Source organism: Peromyscus californicus, unplaced genomic scaffold (assembly GCF_007827085.1).
Source record: "Peromyscus californicus insignis strain IS unplaced genomic scaffold, ASM782708v3 Scaffold_16__1_contigs__length_79575227, whole genome shotgun sequence".
NCBI classification, from domain to species: Eukaryota; Metazoa; Chordata; class Mammalia; order Rodentia; family Cricetidae; genus Peromyscus; species Peromyscus californicus.
The window spans coordinates 3,637,717-3,664,736 of NW_026294458.1; the positions used below are offsets into that span (position 1 = coordinate 3,637,717).

The following is a 27,020-nucleotide window of genomic DNA, read 5'->3' on the forward strand; positions in this document are numbered from 1 at the left end:
ACAGATAACGTATCTTTGGGGAGATGCTTGCAATTATGCAGCCATCTAATTTCTCTTTGAAGTTTTGCTAGTTTTGGCATCTTCAACGATTCTGCCTGCAGTAAGTACTGTGGCTGCCCATGAGGGTTTTCTACCATCTCCGTTTCTTCTACTTTGCTTTCATTAATGGAGTTCTTTAAGAAAGAGTTGCATCTCTTTCCCTATTTTGTATTTATTCAATAATTAGTATGGACTCATGTCTTAAATATATATATATATATATATATATATATATATATATATATATATTTACAGGGCTGGAGAGATGGCTTAGAAGTCAAGGGCACTGGCTGCCCTTTCAGAGGACCCGGGTTCAATTCCCAGCACCCACAGGCAGCTCACAACTGTCTGTAACTCCAGTTTCAGGGGACCTGACATCTTCACATCAAAGCACATGAAATTGAATAAATTATTTAAAATATATTTAAATATATATTTAAAAATATATATGAAATGCAAGCTGAGGATAGTATCTCTGTGGTAGAATATTTGCCTAGTATGTGTGAGGCTTTGGGTTTGATCCTCAGCACCATCAAAAAAAAGTCAAAATGTGAAATGCTCCAAAACTAGAAACTTAAAGTTGTTTTTGTAAAAATGATTTACTTACAGGCATGTCTCTGTGTTTACTGCACGTGTATGCACAGGTGCACACAGAGGCCAGAGGGGCCCTGGACTCGTTGGAGTGCTGTTACATAGATTTGCCTGGTGTGGGTGCTGGGATCTGAACTCCAGCTCTTTAATAGAGCAGTAGGTTCTCCTAACTGCTGAGCCGTCACTGGAGCTCCCAAACTGAAAGCCTTTTAAGGGCTGACCTGACGTTCAAGGACGTTGGGGAATTAGAACGGTCAGGCAAACCCCGCCTAGGCAGGGTCACAAGCTGAAACTCAGCCTGAGCTGTATGACATGGCAGTTCACCACCGTCCGTAATTTCAGTTCCAGGGATCTGACACCTTCACACAACCATACATGCAGGCAAAACAGCAATGCATGTAAAATAAAATTAATTAATTATTAAAAAAAAAAAAAAAAAAGAAGGCCTGGCCATGGTGGTACACGCCTTTGATCCCAGCCCTTGGGAGGCAGAGGCAGGTAGATCTCTGTGAGTTCCAGAATAGCCAGGGCTACAAAGAAAAACCCTGTCTTGAAAACCAAAAATAAATCATTAGAGTTAAAAAAAAAGCTTTCTGCTCCCACCACATAGGTCCAGTGACGGAGCTCATGCGGTCAGCTTGGAAGCAAGTGCTTTTAACCTGCCGAGTCACCTTTTCTTCTTCTCTATTTTTTGGTTTTTTGAGATAGGGTTTCTCTGTGTCACCCCTGACAGGCTGGCCTTGAACTCAGAGATCTGCCTGTCTCTCTCTGCCTGAGTGCTGGGATTAGAGGCGTATGCCGCCATCACCCAGCTACTGAGCCATCTTGATGGTCCTACCTTGCAGTATTTTTTTTTTACTTTAGCAAAATATGTGTTTGATTTTTTTTAACAGTTCAAATTTTTCTTTTTATTTTTTTAAATTAATTTATTTATTTTTCTATTATCAGCTTGATACAGTATAAGTTCTTATCTTAATAGTGAAATGTTTCATTGAGGCTTGCTCAGTAATTGAGTAAAACCAAAACTTATTATAAGCCATAGTCATCCTAGGGTCCCCCATGCTATATATATATAGCCTCCCTGGTTCTGTGGGTACCTTGCAGTATTTTTTAAGGTTATATATTTTATGAAGATGTTTCCAATGGAGAATGTAATTTCATAAAACTGTTTTCTCTATGTGAATAGAAAATATGAAATATTCTTTCTTTTTCCTACTCAATTTATCATAAGAGTACCATAATAATAAGCTTACCAGATTTGTCTTTCTGAATAGCTTTATCCTCAAAGTAGCAGAACATTACCTGGAAGCGATCAGGATCTGTGGAGCGCAGCACCCTACGAGAAGAACAGCTGTGAACACAGTTCAGAACCCGACCCTCCCAGCAGAGACCTGGCACTATCCTGGTCTGGCTCAGGACAGCACCTCTGTCTTGTACAGGAGCACGACTCCTGGACTTTCTACAGGGTGATCTGCATCACATTTCATCTTCTTCAATCCAGCAGTTACATCACTAGGGGCACATCTTGAGGTCACAAGAATCAAGACCCTTAATAAACGCTGCATTACTCCAGACAGAGCTAATCTGAACTCCTCATCACCAGGAGGCTGGGGAAGTCAACTGAAACACACCGACTGAAGGACACAGCATCACTGCCAAAAGCAGAGGCAGCTTCACACACACCGTACAGAAACATGCCCACGATCTACTGTTAAGTGAGAAGAATAACATGTGTGGAACGGGGCAGTACAACCCCACCGACAGGTTTCTTAAAGGCTGTTTGTGCACATGTGTGTGTACACGTGTGTCTGTGCAGGGGACACTGAGGGAAGTGAGCAAGTTAACATGGGCATCTCTGAGCAGCAGGAATGAGGGGATTGGGGCTAAGAAAGTAAGACCTGAATTCTTTTTCTAAAAGACTGTGTCTCACTATGTAGCCCTGGGTTGTCCAGAAATTACTATGGCTGGCCTCGAACTCACAGAGATCCAACTACTTCTGCCGCCTGAGTGCTGGGATTAGTCATGTGCCACCATGCCCAACCTGCATTCTCTTTTTCTTTACCTTTGGTACACTCTGTCATTTTGGGGTTGGCTTTTTTTTTCTTTTAAAAAAAGTTTCATTTACATTTATATGCATCTGTATGCCGTGTGTGCAGGTGCCTGCAAGGCCAGAAGAGGGCTTTGGGTCACCTGAGCTACAGGAGATTGTAAGCTACCTGATGTGGGTGCTGGGAATTGAACCCGGGTCCTCTGGAAGAGCAGCCAGTACTCTGAACAGCTGAGCCATCTCTCCGGCTCCTGTTTCATTTTTTTGAGACAGGGTCTCCAAAGTAGTGCAGGCTGGTCTAAACTCATACCAACCCTCTGCCTTAGCTCCACAAGTACTGGGATTTTACTTTTATGATAAAGAAACCTGTCTGGGCCAGCCAGATGGTTCAGTGGGTAAAAGGGACCCGCTTCATCGTCTGACAACCTAAGTTTGGTTCCTGGGATCTGATGGTAGAAGAAGAGGACTGTTTTGTATGATACTTTATTTATTTATTTATTTTGGTTTTTCGAGACAGGGTTTCTCTGTAGTTTTGCGCCTTTCCTGGAACTCACTCTGTAGCCCAGGCTGGCCTCGAACTCACAGAGATCCGCTGGCTCTGCCTCCCGAGTGCTGGGATTAAAGGCGTGCGCCACCACTGCCCGGCTCTTTCTTTTTTTAAAGGCGGAGACGTCTCACACATGTGTGCCGAGAACTCGGCTGGCTTGTTTTTCTGGAGGAAGGGAGGTGCTACAGTAACACACTATGGGAGACGGTAGTGGGTCACGAGTTGATCGTTTTCTTTACACTAACCATCCAGTTTTATTTTATTTTTTTAGATCTATCGGCGTGTATGTGGAGGTGAGAGGATAGTTTTCAGGGACGTTTTTCCCTTTCCTCCTCATGTAGTCCAGGGACTGAACTCACAGTACAGCACTCCTTTTACCCACTGAGCCATCTTGCTAGTCTTGTTGGTTTTTAATTCTTATTTATTTATTTTTGAGACAGGGGTTCTCTATTACACAGCTCTAGCTGTCCTTGGATTCACTCTGTAGACCAGGCTGTCCTGGAACTCACAAAGATCCGCCTGTTTCTACCTCCCGAGTGCTGGGATTAAAGCCGTGTGCTCTTCCCAGCAGCTGCTTGTTTCTTAAATGCTTGTAGGTCTTGAAAGGAGTTGCAAAAGCCCCATGTCTATCAAGACACAAAAGTAAAAAATGTGCTTCAATGTGTGTGTGAAGGTGAAGGCTCGTGTACCTCATGTATTCCAGCCGATACACAGACAAGAGATAGGTAGACATGGCAAAGTCCAGCTTGTTGATGAGGGCAGAGACCTCAGGAGGGGGATCCAGCAAGTTGATGATGGTGCTCCGGAGCTCACTCAGCTCAGCCTGGAGGGAAGGAAACACTTGGAGGCTCATGAGGGCGCCCTCCCAGAAGGAAGCCCAATGGTTAGTAAGGATGGGAAAGGATCTGCTCTACTTTCTTTCAGACAGTCTAACGAGTGAGAAAAGCGTCCTCACAGGAGTGACTGTGTCGTTTTTCATGGCTGAGTTGTACTGGAGGACCGATCGAAGAGGCTCCTTGCTGGGGAAGGTGAGCAGCGGTGACTTGGTGGCTATTTCACAGACCCCCTCATACCATTCTTCCGGCCAAAGTCCTGTAAGGGAGTGGGCAGAAGTGAGATAAGGGCAGGTACAGACCAGGCGGCCACATGGGGTAGGTGGGGTGAGAGAGAAGAGAGAGAGAGGAAAATATGAGGCGACTGGGTACCTAGTCGAGAAGTCTCACATCAGCACTGACTCTGGTAACTTCTGGAGTCCCGGGTCCCCTGAGACAATCATCCCCACAATGAGACACAGAAACAAGTCTGCTCCCCAGCTTTCTACGGTCCCGTGGCACACTCAGTAGAAGTGTAATGTTTCGAAGCACAAGTGGGAATAAGCAGCTACATTTGGGCTCAGACTCTGGGGTGGATGAGTCTGACCGTAGCTTCTCCCACTGCGCACTCAGCCCTTCCCTGGGGAGAAACCGCTCCCACCTGAGCCCTCCACAGCGAATCCCATCAGTACAGAGTAGAGCCAGAAGTCCCGGAAAAGCTTCTGTAGCCGAGGTTTAGCTTCTTTGATGGGCGGCAACCGCCGGGTGAGCTGACCGGGAAGGAAGGGAGAAAGGTTAATTTATTTTATTTTAGACAAGGTTTCTCTGTGTAGCTTTGGAGCCTATCCTGGAACTCACTGTAGATCAGGCTGGCCTGGAACTCACAGAGATCCACCTGGCTCTGCCTCCCGAGTGCTGGGATTAAAGGCGTGCGCCACCCTTCCCGGCCTGAGGAAGGTTATTTGTTAGTAAAACTCTAAGTGTAAAATCAAGCACATATTCTCCAAGAGTCCCATCCCAGACTTAGCCCGTCAGATGGGTGCAAACTGAGCAGTGGCTGACACTTCCCAATTATTTTACTAGTCAGCAGGTTCCTCTCTCACGGGTACCAGGCACTGTGCTTGGAGCTCACTCAGGGCGATCTGTCTGACTGGGAGGAAACAACTGCAGTGGAACAGAGTTCCTGGAAGTGTGTCCTGGGTCTTCACAGAAAGCTTGGCCAGACAGAGAACAGAGAGCAAGCCCTGTAAGAAGCCTCAGACCCCAAGGCTGGGCCTGGGAGGGCCCTCAAGAGAAGGTAACACAGTTGGAGTGGCAGACTGAGCAATCTTATGGACAGAGTACAAGAAGTAGCTTTCAAATCCTTTTCAGCACACGACTCTTTCAAACGGTAATCTTGGGCAGAATCTTGACACGCAGTAAAAGCAAACGGTTTGAGTGCAGGTATGGGAAGTCAAATCCCCGAACCCTTGCTGAGAAAGCAGCCTGCTGCTCTAAGGCACACGGTTGCATGGCGGTTATAGAAAATGGCTCACTCTGTACAAACCACTCCACTGAGCATACTGGTCCTCACAGAACCCTTGAGGACACAGCTCCTGTACGGTGATGAGATCTGGTCCTGTATACCTGGAGTGTGGGGCTTTGCCACCCAAACACTAGCGGTTTGTGGGCACTGGTCCTGAGCTAGGAGTAGAGCAGGGAGATGACACCAAATGCTAGGACGCGTTCATACGCATCTCGCAGGAGGGTAGACTGGTGTAACACTTACAGGGGAGGGGAAGGCAGTGTGCATCAAAAGGCTAAATATCCGGGTAGCCTCCCTGGTGATGTGAGTAGCAGACAATTCATCCTTGTTTCATGTCTAGTATCCTGCTATGAGTGAGTACATACCATGTTTGTCTTTCTGAGTCTGGGTTACCTCACTCAGGATGATTTTTTCTAGATCCATCCATTTGTCTGCAAACCTCATGATGCCATTGTTTTTTTCTGCTGAGTAATATTCCATTGTGTATATGTACCACATTTTGTTTATCCATTCTTCAGTTGAAGGGCATCTGGGTTGTTTCCATGTTCTGGCTATTACAAACAATGCTGAGTTGGCTGTTTGAAACCTGGGGCCTATGCAGGATTGTTTGGCTTGGCCTGGGAGGAGGGTACTAGACCTACCTGGACTGAGTCTACCAGGTTGACCTCAGTCTGTGGGGAAGGCTTTGCCCTGGAGGAGATGGGAATGGGGGGGGGGGCGTTGGGGGGATGGTGAGGGGGACGGGAGGGGGGAGAACAAGGGAATCCGTGACTGATATGTAGAACTGAATTGTATTGCAAAATAAATTAAAATAAATTAAAAAAAAAGTTAAACAAAATGAAAATGTAAATAAAGTAAATAAAAGTAAAAAAAAAAAAAAAAAAAAAAAGGCTAAATATCAAGGTGAGTGTGAGGAAGCACACCTGTAATCCCAGCACACAGGAGGTGGAGGCAGGAGGATCAGGAATTCAAAGTCATCCTTGGCTACACAGTGAGTTTAAAGCCAACATGAACTACATAAGATCTATCTTGAAAAAATATTTTCAGTGATCATCTGTTAGTATAGGTAGAACTCATAATGTCAAATAAAATACGCAAAATATACAAATGCAGATTTCAATATACATTTTATATATGTTATACATTTTCAATATACATATATTTCAAATATATTTCCATGTAAATGTATAAGTACAGAACAAAGATAGGAAAAAACCCCAGGTGCCTAATAGCAATTACTTCTGAGCAGTTGAGTAGTCAAGGACTTCTCCTTGAGACTGTATTTCCTGGAATTCTGTTGGAAACATCTCTTGACAGGTACAGGGAGGGCACAGGTGCCGGTCTGGAGCTTAGCAGCTGGTGTGGCAGGTGGTCTGGCCTCCCCTTTAGAACTACCAGGGTACTGTGGCCTGGGGAGGGTTGGTCTGGGCAGACTTTGGAGGTGGAAAGGAGACAGGGTGCAGTAGTGGATGGAGGAGTGCAGCGCAGGAAGCCAAGCTGCTACACCACCAGCCACCAAGGACAAGTGACAAAGCACTTCCAGTCTGACCAGTGGCCAAGGGGGGGGGGGGACACGGACGACAAGGGTGGTAGGCTGAAGTGCTGTGAGGTGGGGGGACACGGACGACAAGGGTGGTAGGCTGAAGTGCTGTGAGGTGAGGGGGCAAAGGGGACGGCAGACTTCAAGGTGAATGTTGCTAAGAGGGTCTGGTGACAGGTGGATCTCTGTGAGTTTGAGGCCAGCCTGGTCTACACAGTGAGTTCTGGACCAGCCAGAGCTACACAGAGAAACCCTGTCTTCAAACCAACCAACCAACCAACCAACCAACCAACCAACCAACCAATCAACCTTTAAGTGGCAGAGAAGTGCAACACAGTTCTGACAGGCAAGAGAAAGTAGTTAAACCTTCTGTGGTTTGGGATCCTCCTCTTCACCCTGGACCCCCTGGCTCCCTCCTGAGGGCTGGGCTATCCCTGTCCCCTCACTGCTCCTGCCCACTGTTATCCTCTCAGCTAGGATGCTCTAGTGCCTAGGAAGGGAAGATGGGGGCAGCTTCAGGAAAGGAAGCAGCAGTTCTTTGATATGTCCTAAGATAAAGACAAGGCATCATGGCAGGTTAGGGCAGAGCAATACTCCATTCTTCAAGAAAGATGGGGAGTAGCTGGGACATCCCAGAGAAGGGCCCCAACACAGGACAGGCAAAGGCTACTAGGTAGAAGACCTGCTTATGCTTAAAAAGAAATCAAGATCCTAGGACAAGTGGGAGAGACAGATCAAGGAGTCTAGAGTCACGACAGACAAATGCAAAAATGGTTGGATCACTTTCGGGTGCTTCTACTCTCCCTGTTTCCCACCTCCACAGGAGTGCTGGGATTACAGATGTGTGAGCCAGTTCCAGAGCCTGAAACTGGAGGCACAGGCTGGAGGAGATTGTGCTGCTCACTGAGACATCCTCTCCCCACTCTCTAAACTAAAGCTTTGGGGGCTGGAGAGAGTCCTTCAGTTAGGAGCACTTGCTGCTCTTCCAAAGGAGCTGGACTTGATTTCCAGCACCTATCTGGCAGCACAGGTCAGTAACTCTAGTCCAGAGGAAATCTGATGCCCTCTTCTGGTCTCCATGGACATTGCATGCATGTGGTACACAAGCAAAACACTCACACATACAAAAAATATTTTTTTAAAAAATGAAGAAGCCGGGCGGTGGTGGTGCACGCCTTTGATCCCAGCACTTGGGAGGCAGAGCCAGGGGGATCTCTGTGAGTTCGAGGCCAGTCTGGTCTATAGAGTGAGATCCAGGACAAGCACCAAAACTACACAGAGAAGCCCTGTCATGAAAAACCAAAAAAAAAACAAAAAAACAAAAAAAACAAAAAAACAAAAAACCCCCAAAAAAAGAAAGAAAAAAGAAAAGCTTTAAGAGTCATTTCAAAAGATTTATTTATATTTATGTATGGACCTGCATTAGTTTAAATGCACCATGTGCATGCACGTACCTGTGGAGGCCACAGGGTATTGTACCCCCAAGCAACCCTGCTCCCAGATACACTGAAGAGCTGCAGACAAGCTGACAGTAACATCTAAAACCTCAGCAACAGAGGATCTGTAGTTTGGAAGCAGCTTGTCACCATGCAGTGATCAAAGACATAGTTGAAAGGTTTTCTGCTGACAAAGCTAGTTGAGTGGCGTTTGAATTGGGACATATTTGCTTTGGAAGGTACAAACAGCCCAGCACCAAAGTTCACACTGAAACCCTGCTCGTGGCCCTTTCTGATTTCATCTCTGTAACGCCACTGCTCAGAGGCACACAGGTAAGTTTGGTTTCTAACATTTTTTGTCAATTGTAAGTTTTTGTTTTTAATGTTTTGAGGTAGGCAATTGATTCCTTTATTGAAGTACAAATTGAGAAAAAGAAAATGCTATTCCTTTAAGTCCAGTGTACAACTCTACCAGCTGCACTAGTAGACAGCTGACAGGACTGGAGTTAGAAGAGACAGAGCATTGAATCTTTGATACTTTAGCTGGAAATCCAGCACTGGAGGGGCTGAGACCAGAGGATGGGCTTGTAGCCCCTGTGTACCTATCACTCAAGGGCAAAAAAACATTTTCTTTTCAAATTAGATAACTGTCTAATGTCTGAGAATAACCTTGTTCTTAGGAAGTTTTCCCCAAGCATTATTATTAAAGGTTAGAGGAATGTAAGAGATCTAATCTCAAAAGGCTTAGAAAGTATTTGTACATGTTGATATATATACAGGCACACACACCACATACCATCCCCCCACCCACACACCCCTCACACACACCACAAACACACACATACCCCACACCCTCTACCACATACTACCCCCCCACAACCTCCCCCACATCACATCTCCCCCACACTACCCCCCACAAACACACTCACAGTCCACACACACCCCCTACCACAAACACACACACACTCCACACACACGCACACCACAAACACACACATATCCCACACCCTCTACCACATACCCCCCCACAACCTCCCCCACACATCTCCCCCACACCACCCCCCACCACAAATACACACACAGTCCACACACACTCCCCACACCACAAACACACACACACACTCCACATACCTGCACACACAGAAATGTAAAATCCAATGACAGTAAAAGAGGCACATCAGCTGCTCCACTGTTCTGTAAGTTTGAAGTTATTTCAACATAAAAAGGTTTTCCAGCACTTGGGAGGCAGAGGCAGATGGATCCTGTGAGTTTAAGCCCAGCCTGGTCTACAGAGCAAGTTCCAGGACAGCCCTCAGAGCTGTTACACAGAGAAACTCTGTCTCGAACTCCCCCCCCCCCAAAAAAAAGTTTCCATATTATTGGCAACTACTTCTCTCCCTTCCTGCTCTGGTCTGGCTCGATCTAGAGACATCAAGGCAGGAGAGGGTGTTCTCTATGACACATGACCAAAAAGGCCAATTCTACTCTATGTAACCCATAAGAACATGTTAGATGATGTTCCCATGAAAACAAAGTTTTGATGATTTATCTTAAAATTATAGTACTTCAATTTAAAGATAGCAACTTGAATGTACATACAACTTAGAGGTGTTTTAAAATGCCTTAATGAAGATGACCAGAAAAATAGAAAGATTTACCTGTTAGAGCTCTCATTTTTCATTTGGGTTTTTTTTTTCTTTTTTTCGAGACAGGGTTTTTCTGTGTAGTTTTGGTGCCTGTCCTGGATCTCACTCTGTAGACCAGGTTGGCCTCACAGAGATCCACCTGATCTGCCTCCCAAGTGCTGGGATTAAAGGCGTGTGCCACCACCGCCCGGCTAGAGCTCCAATTTTTTAATGCATTGAAGATACCTTTACATTTTCTCCTTTCTCCAGTAAGAGAATAACGAAATTTATGGCTTACAGCTTTTGAACATACAACGCAGGAACAGGGTATATGATGTTTAACCCCCCTAAACCAAACCGGCTTCCAAGAATACTCTGAGTGCCAGGAGAGGATGAAGAAGATCTTTACTGTGTGGCTCAGCCTTGTCTCCTGAGCCGCATGAGTTGAAGTTGCCTTCTGTTTTGTTCTTTAACATTATTATTACTAATTACTGTGTTAGCTGAGGATAGTTTTAAGTGTGATCATACAAAAACACTTCCATTAAGTTGCTTCTGCTTGTTGCATCAAGGTGTGTGTGTGTGTGTGTGTGTGTGTGTGTGTGTGTGTTTGCATTTGTCTGTGTATGAGCACTTGTGTGTGCCACATGTGTGCAGACGCCCAGAGGATGTCAAAATTCCTTGGAGCTGGAGTTAGAGATGGGTGTGAATCACCTGACTGGAGGGCTGGGACCTGAATCTCTTGTTCCTATGAAAAGCAGGAAATACACCGCTGAGTCACCTCTCCAGCCCTGTTCTTTTCTTTAATTGTAACATCAATGAAACTAGGTCCAGTTCTACTTGCAGCTACATACATTAGACACCATTTCTAGAAATTATTCCACATGGGAAGACCACATGGCCACCAATCTCAGCAAAATGCTGAAGAGGGTCGGAAAAGACAACAGACATATTCGAAATCAGAAACCATGTGACTCTTTCTCCAAAATAAGCAATTCAGAAGTCTCTCAGTGAGCTGAGATGTCGTTCAGTTGGTAGAGTGTTGGACTAACATTGCCAAGCCCTGTTCATCCCCAGCACTATACAGAATAGGTATGGTGGTACAGGCCTGTAACTAAGGAGGCAGAGGCAAAAGGATCAGAAACTGAAGGTCACCCTTGGCTAAACAGGGGTTTCGGCTAGCCTGAGATACACAATGCCTTTTTAAAAAGCTCCTCAGTTATGACAAAAAATGTTGGAAATGCTAATTTTAACCACATTCTAGGGGAGAGGCCCTAAGGACAAAGGCTGGCAGCAGCTATTTCCAAGCGTGGGTAGTTTTGAGTGTCCTGGCACTCTAAGGCAAGCAAGGCAGAACACTTGACATCAGGGAGCTGGGGGCTTAACCAGCTCAAGTCTAGTCATTCATATCTAGTTGTCATTACCTACCATCCATCAGTCCCTACATTTTGGTGCTAGGGACTGAGCCCTGGTCCCATGCAGTGTGGGTGAGAGTAGTTAATATTTAGCTATATCCCTAACTCAAACCACTGCCATCTCTCAGTAGCAGCGAAGGAAGGCTCCATCTCATGACAGGCTGAAATGGCAGGAGTATTTCAAGGTGGGCATCCACACAGCTAGTCCCTAACTGTCTAAAGACCTTTATAAAGGGTGAGCCTCTGACCCCCCACAGACCCTGTCTGCACAGTGAGATTGGAAGCAGGAAGTAGAAAGATTTCTTCTGACAGCGAAGTTCTCCCACAGCAAGTCACATAACCCGTCAGCCTCTGAGAGCGTCAGGGGACACAGGCCCCCAGCCACACTCCTTCAGTAGGTCCTAAGGGAGTCTTGCTAGGTTCCAAATCTTAAACAGATTAACCCCAAAGGACTGCACAGAGCACAGCCATCCAAGACACGTTTCTAGAAGTCTGGCTCCTGTATGTTCAGAACTCCTCCCCTCCTCCCAGCTGAGCAGTGATCTGGGCTTACAGGTAGGGCTCACCCCTTCCACTGGAAACTCCTCTCCTGTCTCAGGTACTCACTCAAGCTCACTTCTTACGAAACCTCTTTAACTTTCTGGGTTCCTCTACTCTCACCCTAACAGGTACAGCCTTACCCTCCTTTCCCGCCCCACACTGGGCAGTACTGTTTTGAAAACACGTTGAATTCACTTCCTGTCTGTCCTATGAGTTCTTCAGTAGGAAAACCTAGCGCCTTTAGTGCCAGATATGTTTTCTGGAGACAGATGATGGTGTTTGGTGAATAAATGAAAAAGAAACTCTAAGAATCTCCCAAGTTCCCTCTTTTTTCACTCCATTAAAGAAGGGATTCTCACCAGGCAGTGATGGCGCACACCTTTAATCCCAGCACTCAGGAGGCAGAGGCAGGTGATCTCTGTGAGTCTGAGGCCAGCCTGGGCTACAGAGTGAGTTCCAAGAAAGGCTCCAAAGCTACACAGAGAAACCCTGTCTTCAAAAACAAAACAAACAAACAAACAAAACCAAAAAAAAATCCCCCCCCCCCCCAAAAAAGAAGGGATTCTCAGGTCAGCTCAGCAGGTAAAGGTGCTTGTTGTACAAGCATGGCTACCAGCTTGATTTCCAGAACTCACATAAAGGTGGAAGGAGAGAACTATCTCCACCCAAACATCGGACTGTAGCGTGTGTGTGTGTGTGTGTGTGTGTGTGTGTGTGTGTGTGTGTGTGTGTGTGTGTGTAGACACATACAAATAATAAAAAAAACTGGGCTGATGAGATGGTTCATCAGGTAAAGGTGCCTGTTGCCAAAGCTGACTACCTGAGTTCAATCCCTGGGACCCACATGGTGGAAGGAGTGACTCTTACAAGTTGTCCTATGACCTCCACACATGTAACATGGCAAACCTGTCCACCCATACAAACAAACAAACAAACAAACAAATACATAAATAAATACAAAAACAATCTAAAAAAATTTAAAGAAGAAAAAAAATTATCTAGGGCAATGATTCTCAACCTGTAGGTTGCAAATCCCCTTGAGGTTGTATATTAGAGATTCTGCATATCAGATATTTATGATTCATAGCAAAATTACAGTTAGGAAGTATCAATGAAATAATGTTATGGTTGAGTCACCACAACCTGAGGAACTCTATTAAAGGGTTGCAGCATTAGGAAGGTTGAGAACCACTGGTCTAGGGGCTCACAGATCCCAGGAGATGTATGAAACACACAGAACACTAACACTAGCTGTATGTTTATTTCTTATCAGATTCTCTTCAAGGTTGGCATCCTAAGCTGGTGTAAGAGCTGGTGCTGTAACAAGTCTCTTTCTGTGTTTAGAAGATCTGTTGCCAGTCTAGATCAAATAAGAGTTCCTGGCTCCTGTCTAAGTATTTGTACTTGTTAAGCCTGTAGACAGTTAGGGACTAGCTGTGTGGATGCCCACCTTGAAATACTCCTGCCATTTCAGCCTGTCATGAGATGGAGCCTTCCTTCGCTGCTACTGAGAGATGGCAGTGGTTTGAGTTAGGGATATAGCTAAATATTAACTACTCTCACCCACACTGCATGGGACCAGGGCTCAGTCCCTAGCACCAAAATGTAGGGACTGACGGATGGTAGGTAATGACAACTAGATATGAATGACTAGACTTGAGCTGGTTAAGCCCCCAGCTCCCTGATGTCAAGTGTTCTGCCTTGCTTGCCTTAGAGTGCCAGGACACTCAAAACTACCCACGCTTGGAAATAGCTGCTGCCAGCCTTTGTCCTTAGGGCCTATCCCTTAGAATATGGAGAACCCATTGTCTGGATGTTTCAGCAGGATGGAGCCAGGCTGCCTCTCACTGGTGTCTGTTTCTGTACCAGCTTTAGCTCTGCAAACATGAAGCATCCCTTCCACCCTCTTCTTCTTCCTGTCCTCATGTCTGTGTGTGTTGGGAGCAATGGCCTTGCTGAGCAGCCAGCTAATGAAAACTTGAGCATGTCCTTCCTGCCTGCTAACTTCCACAAAGAAAACACAGTCACCAATGACTGGATTCCAGAGGGGGAGGAGGAGGAGGACTATCTGGACTTGGAGAAGCTATTCAGTGAAGATGACGACTACATTTACATCATTGATGCAGTTTCCCCGATAGACGCAGAATCAAGTGCTGGGAACATCCTGCAGCTTTTCCAAGGCAAGAGCCGGATCCAGCGTCTTAATATCCTCAATGCAAAGTTTGCCTTCAACCTTTACCGAGTCCTGAAGGACCAGGCCCCCACTTCCGATAACATCTTCCTAGCACCTGTTGGCATTTCTACTGCCATGGGGATGATTTCCTTAGGCTTGAGAGGAGAGACCCATGAGGAAGTACACTCAGTTCTACACTTTAAAGACTTTGTCAATGCTAGCAGCAAGTATGAGATTACCACCATTCATAATCTCTTTCGAAAGTTGACCCATCGCCTATTCAGGAGGAACTTTGGGTACACGCTCCAGTCAGTTAACAACCTTTATATTCAGAAGCAGTTTCCCATCCGGGAGGACTTCAAAGCTGATATGAGGGAGTTTTACTTTGCTGAGGCCCAGGTAGGTGACTTCTCAGATCCTGCCTTCATATCGAAGGCAAACAACCGCATTTTGAAGCTCACCAAGGGCCTCATAAAAGAAGCTCTGGAAAATATAGATCCTGCTACTCAGATGATGATCCTGAACTGCATCTACTTCAAAGGTAAGAATTGGTTTCAAAGGAAACTCACAATGCAGCCGTCTGGTATACAAAAAGACAATGCTAAGAGCTGTATTGTAGCTGTAATTTATGAAGGAAAATAAGACACTAGGTCGACTCTGGGACATGGAAGAACACGATGAGATGGTAGCTACTAAACCTATCATTTTACACTCACTGGATTTCCATGTAGTAGGTATCATGGTGTAGAGCTATCAGGATCCTTGTTTTACAAATTCACCAAAGCATAGAGGCAAGATGCCCTAAGGGAGCTCACACCTTTAATCCCAGCACTCAGGAAGCAGAGGCAGATCTCTGTGAGTTTGAGACCAGCCTGGTCTACAAAGTGAGTTCCAGGATAGCCAGAGCCACACAGAGAAACCCTGTCTTAAAAATCCAACCCCCCCCCCAAAAAAAAAGATGCCCCAACGGTAAAGACTAGTGTTCAGGATGGATCTCTCTAACCTATCTCCAACTTTTTTGTTTTTGTTTTTATTTTTTCAAGACAGGGTTTCTCTGTATAATTTTGGTGCCTGTCCTGGATCTCACTCTGTAGATCAGGCTGGCCTCAAACTCACAGAGATCCACTTGCTGGGATTAAAGGCATGCACCACCACTGCCTGGCCCTCTAATGGTTTATTAATTGGAAGAAATAATATAAGCTCTTTTTTTTAAGTGTTTGGCCAGTGTGGATTAAGATTTCATTTATCTTCCCAATTATCAGTGAGTAGAAATGTGGACAAAAAGCTAAAGAAGTTCTTCTGGAAACTGCACAGCTACAGTGACTGTTAGAAACACAACTTCTCAGGGTACTTCTTGCTTTTGAGACAGGGTTCCCCTATGTAGCCTTGGCTAGTCTAGAGCTTGCTATGCAGAGACCTGAAGAGACTGCGCTGTAAACAGTGAGCACAGGAACCTGAAGAAGCGTATATAATACAGTTCAATAGGACAAGAAGTATGTGTGGTATTGCAGGTAACATTCACTGTAAGCAGGGAGCACAGGAACCTGAAGAAGCATATATAATACAGTTCAATAGGACAAGAAGTATGTATGGTATTGCAGGTAACATTCACTGTAAACAGTGAGCACAGGAACCCGAAGAAGCGTATATAATACAGTTCAATAGGACAAGAAGTATGTATGGTATTGCAGGTAACATTCACTTTCATAAGCAATCAGGCTACGCTTGGGAATGGCTTCAGAACAGGCTGGTGGAGTACCACCAAAGCCCTCAGTGTTCAGTTTGCTGGTTGCCCACAGCCTCTACATTAGTCATACTTGAAATTCTGAACCAAGAGGCTATTCTGTCAGCACTGGAGCAAGAGGGAACATAGAACAGACTAGACATGCTCACACTGTCTCTTGAATGCAGTAACCCACGTTACACTGAGGTGTCGGAGTGCCTTTCCCTACTGTGTTGGAACACTGCCTGGACTCAGTGCTGGGAATCAGAAGGGGGCATCTTCTTGTTCGTTTGTTTTCTGAGACAGGATCTCACTATGTAGCTCTGGCTGTCCTAGAACTCACTATGTAGACCAGGCTGGCCTTGAACTCACAGAAATCTGCTTGCCTCTGCCTCTGGAGTGCTGGAATTAAAGGCATGTGCCACCATCGCCTGGCTGAGAAGGATGTACCTTAAAGGTTAGAAAATTTTTTAAGTATAATTTTAGTTTCTAATTCCCAAATCTCTGTTATTAACTTAACTCTATGAGTTATAACTGCTTTGTTAGAGCCTCTTCCCATCATTGCTGGAAGAGCAGGGATTTCCAAAGCGTCTGAAGCAGATATCTGTAGGCACTAGCAACTATTACAGCTTAAGCTGGTGTCAAGCTGGGAGGGCCTAAGAATGCTGTTAAAGCCTCACAGAGCACAGACAGTCCCCACACTACAGTGAATTGTCTGGTTTAGAAACTCTGGGTGTGGCTGACTTAGAGGCGGCAGCTGAGCTGCAGCCACGAGGAGGCCAGAGCTGTCTGGTGTTTAACCGTCCTCCAAAGATGCCCGCTCTTCTCATCTCAGCTGCTCTATGTACCAGATGGAAACCTTGAACAAGTCACCTTACTTCATTGTGTCTCTGTTACTTTATCCAAAAAGTATGGATGAAAATTAAAAGCATCTATTTCATATAGCTTCTAGGAGCTGAACATGAGATAATACAAGAAAGGTGCAACAGGCATGTGGCCTGTTGGCAACTAGCTACCAACATTATAATGAGTATCTTAGAGCTAAGATTTATTCCTGAATAATAGCTCTATACCCAACCAACACGGAAGGTTCTGAGGATACCATTATACAGATATGTGTCCTGCCAAATGCTAGAGAACCACAGTGTGAAGGCTCAAAGGGTTACTTGCTTTACAAATAATTAGAGGCCCAGGCAAAATAGGTATCTGTCAGGGACAAATGAGCAGTGTCAGAATCTAATCCATAATGCCGTGTGGTCTTTTACATTTCTCTTGTTAAGACCCTGGGAACTAGTCCTAGAGAGTCCTCCAAGGGCAGATGTTCAAAAGCAAAGGTCACATTCTAAAGGACTTTCTACCAACTGCCTGCTTCTTTTGACTTTACAGGAACTTGGGTGAATAAATTCCCAGTAGAAATGACACACAACCACAACTTCCGGCTCAACGAGCGAGAGGTAGTTAAAGTCTCCATGATGCAGACTAAAGGGAATTTCCTTGCAGCAAGTGACCAGGAGCTGGACTGTGACATTCTGCAGCTGGAGTATGTAGGGGGCATCAGCATGTTAATTGTGATCCCACGCAAGCTGTCGGGAATGAAGACTCTTGAGGCGCAGCTGACGCCCCAGGTAGTAGAGAGATGGCAAAAAAGCATGACGAACAGGTACCTCAGGACATCGCTTCTTCTCGTTCTTGGGCTGGGGTATCTAACAGTACTGAAGCCATGGCTGATTTCTGCCCCTTCCTCCCTCCCGAGTCAGGGTCTCACTCTGTAGCCCAGACTGGCCTGGAACGTGTTATGTAGTGCAGATAGTGACCCTCCTCCCTCGTCAGCCTGACAAGGGCCAGGATAGGTGTGAGCCATCTGACTCAGTTCCACCAGCTTGTGTTTGTTTTTTTAAAAGGGGGATGTATGCAAAAGAACCCAAGAATTGCCACATAGGCCACACTTGTTTATTTCAGCCTGGATTTCTTGTTCAGCGGGAGCACTGATGAGCAAGCCATCCCCTCCACAAAGAAGGCAGGGACAGGTAGCTTCAGTCATCTTAGGAATAACCTCCATCTACTTCCTGTACCACACTTTGTGGCTCTTAGCCCCATTCAATCGACTAATTATGTTACTTATCAGAACTCAAGGTGAGAATAAATAGAACAGGTGGGCTGACTGTTCCCATCCCCAGCTCCCCTACTCCCAGTGCCTAGAATATAAGAGGCTCCCAGAAAGATAGCTCTCCTTCCCTGCCAGGAAACCCCAAGTTCTTTTTTTAACTCACTCATGATTTTCCTTGATGATGACTTATAGTTGAAACTGTTGATGTTAAATATTTGCGAAGTAGCCGGGTGGTGGTGGCGCATGCCTTTAATCCCAGCACTTGGGAGGCAGAGCCAGGCGGATCTCTGTGAGTTTGAGGCCAGCCTGGACTACCAAGTGAGTTCCAGGAAAGGCGCAAAGCTACACAGAGAAACCCTGTCTCGAAAAATCAAAAAAAAAAAAAAAAAAAAAAATTTGCGAAGTTATTACTGGACCACAGCAGAAAGAGCAGAGAACTGGGTTATATTTCTGTGTCACGAGATAATTACTGGTTAGGCTCATAATGAGAGGGGAATCTGTTGGACAAGAGAGACAAAAAAATGCAACAAAACAAGATACTGCTGGGCAGAGTAGTGCACTGGGGAAACTGAGGCAGGAAATCCTGAGTACAGGGTCAGTCTAGGAAGGGTGAGACCCTGTTTCCAAAAACACAAAACACAGGCCAGCAAGATGGCTCAACAGGTACCATGCTTCTGCAAGCCTATGTACCTGAGTTCAATCCCCGGGACCCACGTGGTGGAGGAGAGAAGACTCCTGAAAGTCGTCCTTTATCTGACCTCTATACACATACCACATACCCTGGGCAATATGCATGCATGCATACAATACATAAATTAATAAATAATAATAGTAAAAATTAAAGCAAAATAAAAACCCTAAATATGAAATCTCAGAAGCAGATTTTTAGAGGAAGGTGGATTTCCCAGGTATGATGGTATTAAGGCCTGTGGATTTGTTCAAAAACATCCCTTCTGTACTTACTTCCTGTGTCATCCCCTCATTGGTGCTGGAGTCAGTGAGGCCAAATCAACCCTGAGTTCTCTCCTAGTCCAGCACTCACTCCATCCCCTCACCCTCCTCCTCCCTGTGGACTCCCAACATGAGGAGCCTGGCCAGCTTCTAGCTGGCTCTGAGTTTGCCTGGTTGGCTCTGTTTAGCATCTTTCCTTTTTCCTCCCTTGGTCCTTTCCTTCACGCTCTAGTCAGACCCAAGGCCTTCCTGTTCCTTGTGTATAAAGCAGCCTAACACTATGTCTATCCTATGCACATTCCCCCACAGACCGTAAGTCAAACACTGAATACTTGGGGAACAGTTGTTCTACTACACCACTTACAGAATGACGAGAACAAAGAGGCCGTACACGTGCAGATGCACTCTTCCCTGCACCTGGACTCTGTGGCTGATGACACTCATTGATATAAGGGCTGTGACTGGACTTACGGTGGATGGCTTTTCCAAAACCCTCAAGCGACAGTGCCAATACACACATTTTAAATGTCAGCTCCACGGTAAATGCAACCCACTGCAGACCGTGTAAATTTAGCAGGGGAAATGTAACTGTTTTGTCATTTGTATCCATAAAATTGGCTTCCTTCTTCTCCAACTAGAACTCGAGAGGTACTTCTGCCCAAATTTAAGCTTGAGAAGAACTACAACCTGGTGGAGGTCCTCAAGTCCATGGGAATCACAAAGCTGTTCAACAAAAACGGCAACATGTCAGGCATCTCAGAGCAATGGATCACTGTTGACCTGGTAATGGCTCCCTTTGTGTGTTGGTCCCCAGATCCTGCCTTGCACTGCTGCTGCCTCTTCCCAGCCTCCTGGTGGGCCTGGGACCAGTTTTAAGGATACGGGGTTGGGTGGCTATTTTGGCTCCCAAGGCCTCTCAGACTATGGACATGGTCAACAGTGAATGTAGTTCTAGTGTTTAAGAGTGAGTGTATGAGATATGACAGAGACTCTAATCACAGCCACCAAGTGGTCAAAGGTCATTTAAGGGCCATTTTGACTAGGTGTGACTTTTGTCTTATGTAAGGTCTCTGGAACTTTCCTCTGATGATGAGTCTTAACCAGGTGCTCCCCCCTCCTGCCCCATGATAGCCGACACAACTGCCACCTTCCCTTTCTGCTTTAAACAGTTTAAGCACCGAAGCACCATCACGGTGGATGAAGAGGGCACACAAGCCGCAGCTGTGACCACGGTGGGGTTCATGCCGCTGTCTACCCAAGTCCGCTTCACAGTTGACCGACCTTTCCTGTTTCTAGTGTATGAGCACCGAACCAGCTGCCTGCTCTTCATGGGGAGAGTGGCCAACCCCACCAGGTCTTAACGGTGGCAGTCTGGGCACCTGCTGTAGTTTGGGGACACTGTAATTCTGTTCTCAGTCTAACAAAGAGGGCAGAGATATTTTGATATGATAACTTACGTGGTTTATGATAATATCTGAATTTAAGGCCCACATAGGAGAAAAAAGTTACCAAGGACTAAGAAGTTGGCACAGTAAACAAGGCCACAAGACCACAGAAGTTAATGTACTAACTCTAGTGCTAGCCATTCCCCAGAATGTCCTGGCAACATACAGACTGCCTCAGCCCCGACTCCTGTGCCCCTAAGAGCTAACCACTGGAGTGCATGTGACCCTCTCTCTGCGGGTGGCCTCATCAGCTTTATTATTCAAGGCTTCTTCTCAAACAGTCCCCATCTGAAGGCTGTTCAGGCTTCCCCCTCCCAGGGAGGATGCCCAAGCAGCACAGTTCCCGCCAGTGGAAAAGTAACCTCAACACACCTGAGATGCTGGGACCATCTCCTCCTCTCCTGCTGCCTCACAGGTTACCTAGGTGTGTACACAAGGCTACAGATCCTATTCTAGAAATAAATAAACAACTATATTTACTGTGTATCTGTTATAATTCTTTTTTTTTTTTTTTTAAAAAAAGGGGGTTTCACTATGTAGCTTTGGTTGGACTGGAAGTTGCTAGGTAGACCAACTGGCCTTGAAATCAGAGTTCTGCCTACTTCTGACTCCTGAGTGTTGGGATCCCTAAAGGCATGTACCACAACACCCAGCATAATTCTATTTTTTTTCAGCTCAAATAACAAAGGGCAAGTTGAAAAACACCCTTAAGAAAGAAAAGATGACAGGAAGTCACTCAAGTGCTGTGCGGTGACTAACACACTAAACAAGGCAGACTCAGGACAAAGACAAGGTGTGAGTCCTGGGTACCAGTCTGATGTGACGGAATGCCTGAGACAAGTGCTCTAGTGTCATGAGCCAGAAACTCAGTCTTTTGTGAGCTGTACGCTTTAACTTCCATCTCTCAGACGTGGCCCTGTAGGAGGTCTAGTCCGATAAAGCTGGCAACATCCAATGAATACGATTTGGGATCATTCACAAGGCTCCAAAGGCTGCTCAGAAGGCATGGATCAAGATGTGCCTTTAGTGGGGACCAGCGGCGGCTGTAATAGGAGCAGCAGCCACAAGCTCTGTGCATACAGGCTAACTCACTGTAATCCCCACACCTTAGAGGAAGAAGTTTTATTTCCCAACAATGCAAGAGCTGGAAGGGTTCTAAAACATGCACAAAATACAGCTGCAAGGTGGGGCTGGGGACCAAGGCCAGGCTTGCTGGACTTGAGGGTCTTGTAGGGAGTTTCAGTCACAGATGACTCCGACCACTTGAAGCAATGCCAGTAATGGGAACAGTGAGAAGGGCACGCTATCTCCAGTGCGGGGAACACAGCACACGGACACTGCTATACGCATGATGCTGCTGGCTTTGGAGCTCACACTCATCACCTCCTCTTGACAGCTGAGGAAGCAAGGGCAACTTACAGAAGGGGGTAATCTGACAGGCCTAGACCCCAGGTAGGTAGGCTCCAGGACCCGCAACCTCGCTAACTGTCTTCTACCAGCACTCTATTGAGAAAAGACAGTAAGGGACTGAGGAAAGTCTCCCCATTACATCGTTTCCGCTTCTTAGAAAGCCTGAGTAATGATGGCCCGTCACTTCCTTCCTTCAATTTGTTTTAACACTGTTCTTTTCTGGTGTTTGTTGGCAATTTTTCTTGCTCCTTACATTTCTAAGATTTATTTATTTTTATTATGTATACAGTGTTCTGCCTGCAGGCCAGAGAGGGCGCCAGATCACATTACGGATGGTTGTGAGCTACCATGTGGTTGCTGGGAATTGAACTCAGAACCTCTGGGAGAACAGCCAGTGCTCTTAACCCCTGAGCCATCTCTCCAGCCCGCTCCTTACATTTCTAAATGTAGTCATCTCAAACTTGTGTCCTAAAAAGCTGGATGGATATGTCCCTGTAATCCCAGTTATTTCAGAGGCTGAGGTTAGGATTAGTTGAGCCTAAAAGTTAGAGCCTGGACTAGAAGGTAAAGTCCTGTCTCTAAACAAAGACCTCCCCTGCCCCGTCCTCAGCCCTTTGTCATGTCACTTCCAATCCCCAGCCCAGCCACAGCAGCCTAGGCTGCTCCAGACTCCTGCACAGGGCAGGCCCCTCTCGTCTCCATGATCCCTACTTACTTACATCTACTTGGAATCCCTGGGACCCTCTTAAAGAGACTAGCTACCATTTCTCAAAGCAGTAGAGGATTAACTCACAGTGCAGGCTCCGGGCCAAGCTTCCTGGACTCAAATCCGATGCCTAGTAGCTATGAGATGTTGAGCAGGTTTTATACCTCACTATGCTTATCTGTAAAATGGAAATAAAAGCAGCAGTGGTCTCGCAGGGCTGTTGTGAGGTGGTAATACCTGGACAAGGTCTAGACCAGGGGTAAGCACTTCGTGTTCTAATCTAAGAAAGCACTTTACCAAGGAGCTCCTAACTTAGAGGCCCTGGACAGTTTTTTCATGAGACACATTGTGAACAAAGATGTATTTTTTTCCTTTTCTTTCTTTTTTTTTTTTTTTTTTTTTGGTTTTTTGAGACAGGGTTTCTCCGTGGTAGCTTTGGAGTCTGTCCTGGAACTTGCTTTGTAGACCAGGGTGGCCTCAAATTTACAGAGATCCGCCTGCCTCAGCCTCCCGAGTGCTGGGATTAAAGGCTGCACCACCACCACCGCCTGGCTCAAAGATGTACTTCTGTGGAACGGAAGTATAAAGATTGCAAAAGTGTCTCTGATCTAGAAAAGGATATAACCCGTCTAAGTCCATGAAACTACCTGGGGTGAAGATGAACTTGCTCTCAGTGGGACATCTCCATCAGCCACCATGTTCTAACTGAGTAGACCAGGTGTCCAAGTGTCAGATGCCTTAAGTGGAGCTCAATAGCAGCAAAGCAATGAAGAAATAAGTTTGCAAAGTCAGAAGCTAGGGATCCCTAACTAAGCAGGAGGAGTCCCACAACCACATGACCCAGCTTCACAGCAATTCCAGCACTCCAGTTTCCAGAGGTAACTGGGTGTTGAAGATGCATTAGGAGCAAGAGCCAAGCGTTTGGCTCCAAATCCACCAGCCCTTTTGAATCATTAAAAGTCCAAAACTCTTTTCTCTTTGAAAAAGAAATGAACAAACAACAACGACAAATAGTACAAAAGACTAAATATTAAAACCCACACAACAAACAACAGCCCCACACCACCTTTGGAAAGCAATCTCTCAGAAGGTACACGAGGTCACTAAGAAGCAAATGCAAAAACCCATGACCCTTTTCGGCTCTCTGTTGAGCAATTAAATCAAATATTTGTTTCCTCCCCCATCATATAACCATTAACTTTTGTTAAAAATACAATACTCCCGGGAAGTCCACACCCACGCTGGGGCGTGTATAACTGTTCTTTTGCAGTTAAGTGTGTGCCTGGCTGCCTGGCAATGTGCCCCTGTCTCCTCTTTCAACACCATGCTTAAATCTACATCAAAATCTTTTTCTTGACCCCAATTAAAAATGATAGTACTCATGTCTTTAATCCCAGCACTTGGGAGGCAGAGGCAGGCGGATCTCTGTGAGTTTAAAGCCAGCCTGGTCTACAGAGCAAGTTCCAGGGCAGGCTCCAAAGCTACACAGAGAAACTCTGTCTTGAAAAACCAAAAAAAAAAAAAAAAAAAAAAAAAAAAAAGATAGTACTCGACTGGGCAGTGGTGGCCCACGCCTTTAATCCCAGCACTTGGGAAGCAGAGGCAGTTAGATCTCCGTGAGTTCCAGGACAGGCCAGGGCTACACAGAGAAACCCTGTCTTGAAAAACAAAAAAACAAACAAGATAATATTCATTCTACTCATACAAAGTACAAAGGTTGGGGGTATTTAGGAGTGTTTGTTCTGAGATGTCCTTCATCACAGTAATGCCTGTACTGACCCTGTACAGAGAGCCTCAGACACTCAGAACCCCACAAACACAAACAACTACAAGTTCAACCTTGGCCTTTATGACCCTGAAACCTGGGTGCTCCCAAGAAACTTCACTCATCATTGCTACCCTCAAAGAGCAAAACGTCCTTTGAAGATTTCTTGAATGAACTGATTACACTCTAGATGAGCATTACTAGACAGACTTGAAAGTTTACAGGAGGGGAGGCCAACAGGGCAAAGGCGACAAAGAGAATAGCACATGACACACACATGAAGGTGCAGCGGTCAAAGCTATTATCTTGTATGCTAACCTACAGTTACTCTTACTACTTTATATTTTGAGACAGAATCTCACTGTGTAGCCCTGGATGTCCTGGGACACTCTCTGTAGACCAGACTGCCTCCTAAGTGCGGGGTGTGCACCACCACAAAAAACTGAATGGAGGGCTAGAGATGGTTTGGCAGTTAAGAGCACTGACTGGTCCCCTAGAGTTGATTCCCTGCACACACTTGGCAGCTCACAACAGCTTGTAACTTCAGTTCCAGGGGACCTGGCCTCTGTGGGCACTAGTGATTCGTGTGGTGCACAGGCATACATGCAGGCAAAATGCCCTTACACATAAAACAAAAACAAAAACAAAACAACAACAACAACAACAAAAAACCTGTATTGGGCCAGGCATGGTGGTACACACCTTTAATCCCATTACTCAGGAGATAGGCAGGTGGGTCTCCATGAGTTTGAGATTGGGCTGTTACCTAATAAATAAGGTATGTAGTGAGACCTCTCTCTCTCTTTCAAAAAAAAAAAGGAAATGTTTTCCAACCATTAAAAAAAAACTGAGTGTTGCCGGGCAGCAGTGGTGCACGTCTTTAATCCCAGCACTCAGAAGGCAGAGCCAGGCGGATCTCTGTGAGTTCGAGGCCAGTCTGGTCTACAGAGTGAGATCCAGGACAGGCATCAAAACTACACAGAGAAACCCTGTCTCGAAAAACCAAAAACAAAAAAACTGAGTGTTACTGGTGCATGCCTTTAATCCCAGTACCCAGGAGGCAGAGGCAGACAGATCTCTGTGAGTTCGAGGCCAGCCTGGTCCACAGAGAGAGTTCCAGGACAGCTAGGGCTACACAGTGAAACCCTGTCTTAAAAAACAACAACATACAACCCAACCCCATCTCCTCTCTGTTTTTGCTGGGAGTGGAGGAGAGCAAGTTCCCAAGAATATGGGTCATAGGATGTTCAAAGCCTTTGAAGCTCGGGATGGAGTGCTGTCTCAAGCATCTACCCTGTCTACCTATGCTTTTCCATGAGCCTTGCTGACTCTTTTCCAACAGGCTGAGAAAGCATCTACCGGGGTTTCATGCCCCTCACCTTTCTCTCTAGGCCAAACAGAAGGCTTACATATGAGAGCACTTACAGAGCCAAAGCTCAGCTTCTGCTGCTGCAACCTGACACTCAGCCTCGCATGTACTAGCTAAGCTCTATTATTAAGTAAGCCTTCAGTCCGCAAAGACACTCCAAAACATAATCGTATATTGGATGACATTAATGCAAAGTGGAAGAATTTGTTTTAAAAAACAGTCCATAGGAGAAAATACCATTATAGAAAGGATCTTACAATCCTGAAAATCTGAGTTCTTTTGTTTTTGTTTTAAATGTGTATGGGTGTTTTGCCTACATATAGATTTTTGCACCATGTGTGTGCCTAGTGCCACAGAGGTCAGAAGAGGTTGTCAGCTCTCCTAGAACTAACTGGAGTTACAGATGGTTGTGAGCCTCCATATGGTTTTAGGAATCAAACCCAGGTCCTCTGGAAGAGTAACAAGTGCTCTTAACCACTGAGTATCTCTCCATCCCTGTGGAAATGTGTAAGAGCAGTGAGAACCAGGGATGGCAAGGCCCAAGGTATTAAGGTCCTCGGGAGGAACATTCACTGTTCCTCAAACATCCTCAGGAAGACAAAATGTCCTAGTACACAGCATTCACTCGGCATCAACATAAACTCACAGGAGGCACAGGTCAGAAAATGAGTGCCTAGGCAAAAAGACGGCCAACAGTATGTGGGATACTACACAAAATGTATGCATTTTTACGATTAGAGAGCAATAAAAATAACCTGCCTAGAAATCCCAAGGTTTGAAGAACACTCAAGAGGAGTATGAGGAGAGGTGAATCTGATATGGTGTTGTATGCCTGCAATCTGAGTATGTGGAAGGCAGAGAAAGGTGGAGGCAGGATGACTGCCAAGTTCAAGGCCAGCCTGGGGTACACGGAGTTCTGCACTACTCCAGGCTACACAGCAAGTCTCTCTCTCTCCCTCTCTCTCTGTCTCTCTGTCTCCCTCCCTCCCTCCCTCCCTCCCTCCCTCTCTCCCCCTCCCTCCCTCCCTCCCTCCCTCCCTCTCTCCCTCTCCCTCTCCCTGTCCCTCTCCCTGTCCCTCTCCCTCTCCCTCTCCCTCTCCCTCTCCCTCTCTCTCTCACACACACAGGACTCCACTTGGCTGTCCAACTCTCTTGTCCTTAGCACCCCCAGTGCTCAGCTAGGTGGACTCTGCTGATGGACAAAACTTTCAAGACCTGAACTATGGCACAGGGTGAGGCGAGAACAAGAGAGGCAAG

The 27,020-nt window shown here is 45.9% G+C and overlaps 2 protein-coding genes across 3 annotated transcripts in view; one reads left to right on the forward strand and one right to left on the reverse strand.

Moving 5' to 3' along the window:
- Nucleotides 1-27,020, reverse strand: part of Pi4ka (phosphatidylinositol 4-kinase alpha) — a 145,229-nt gene that overhangs the window by 42,535 nt on the left and 75,674 nt on the right. The window contains 4 exon segments of the mRNA XM_052740031.1: nucleotides 1,884-1,966; nucleotides 3,914-4,047; nucleotides 4,180-4,316; nucleotides 4,698-4,806. Of these exon segments, the coding sequence (XP_052595991.1) occupies nucleotides 1,884-1,966; nucleotides 3,914-4,047; nucleotides 4,180-4,316; nucleotides 4,698-4,806 (463 nt within the window).
- Serpind1 (serpin family D member 1) lies at nucleotides 6,465-22,958 on the forward strand. 2 transcript variants are annotated; one of them, XM_052740022.1, is made up of 5 exons: nucleotides 6,465-8,870; nucleotides 13,984-14,828; nucleotides 17,397-17,670; nucleotides 19,707-19,851; nucleotides 20,238-22,958. In XM_052740022.1, exons 2-5 carry the CDS (start codon nucleotides 14,000-14,002, stop codon nucleotides 20,427-20,429), a joined length of 1,440 nt encoding a protein of 479 aa, XP_052595982.1. In that variant the 5' UTR covers nucleotides 6,465-8,870; nucleotides 13,984-13,999; the 3' UTR covers nucleotides 20,430-22,958. The 2 variants fall into 2 exon arrangements, with proteins under 2 accessions (XP_052595982.1, XP_052595981.1); XM_052740021.1 differs by lacking the exon at nucleotides 6,465-8,870 and having other exon boundaries at nucleotides 13,916-14,828.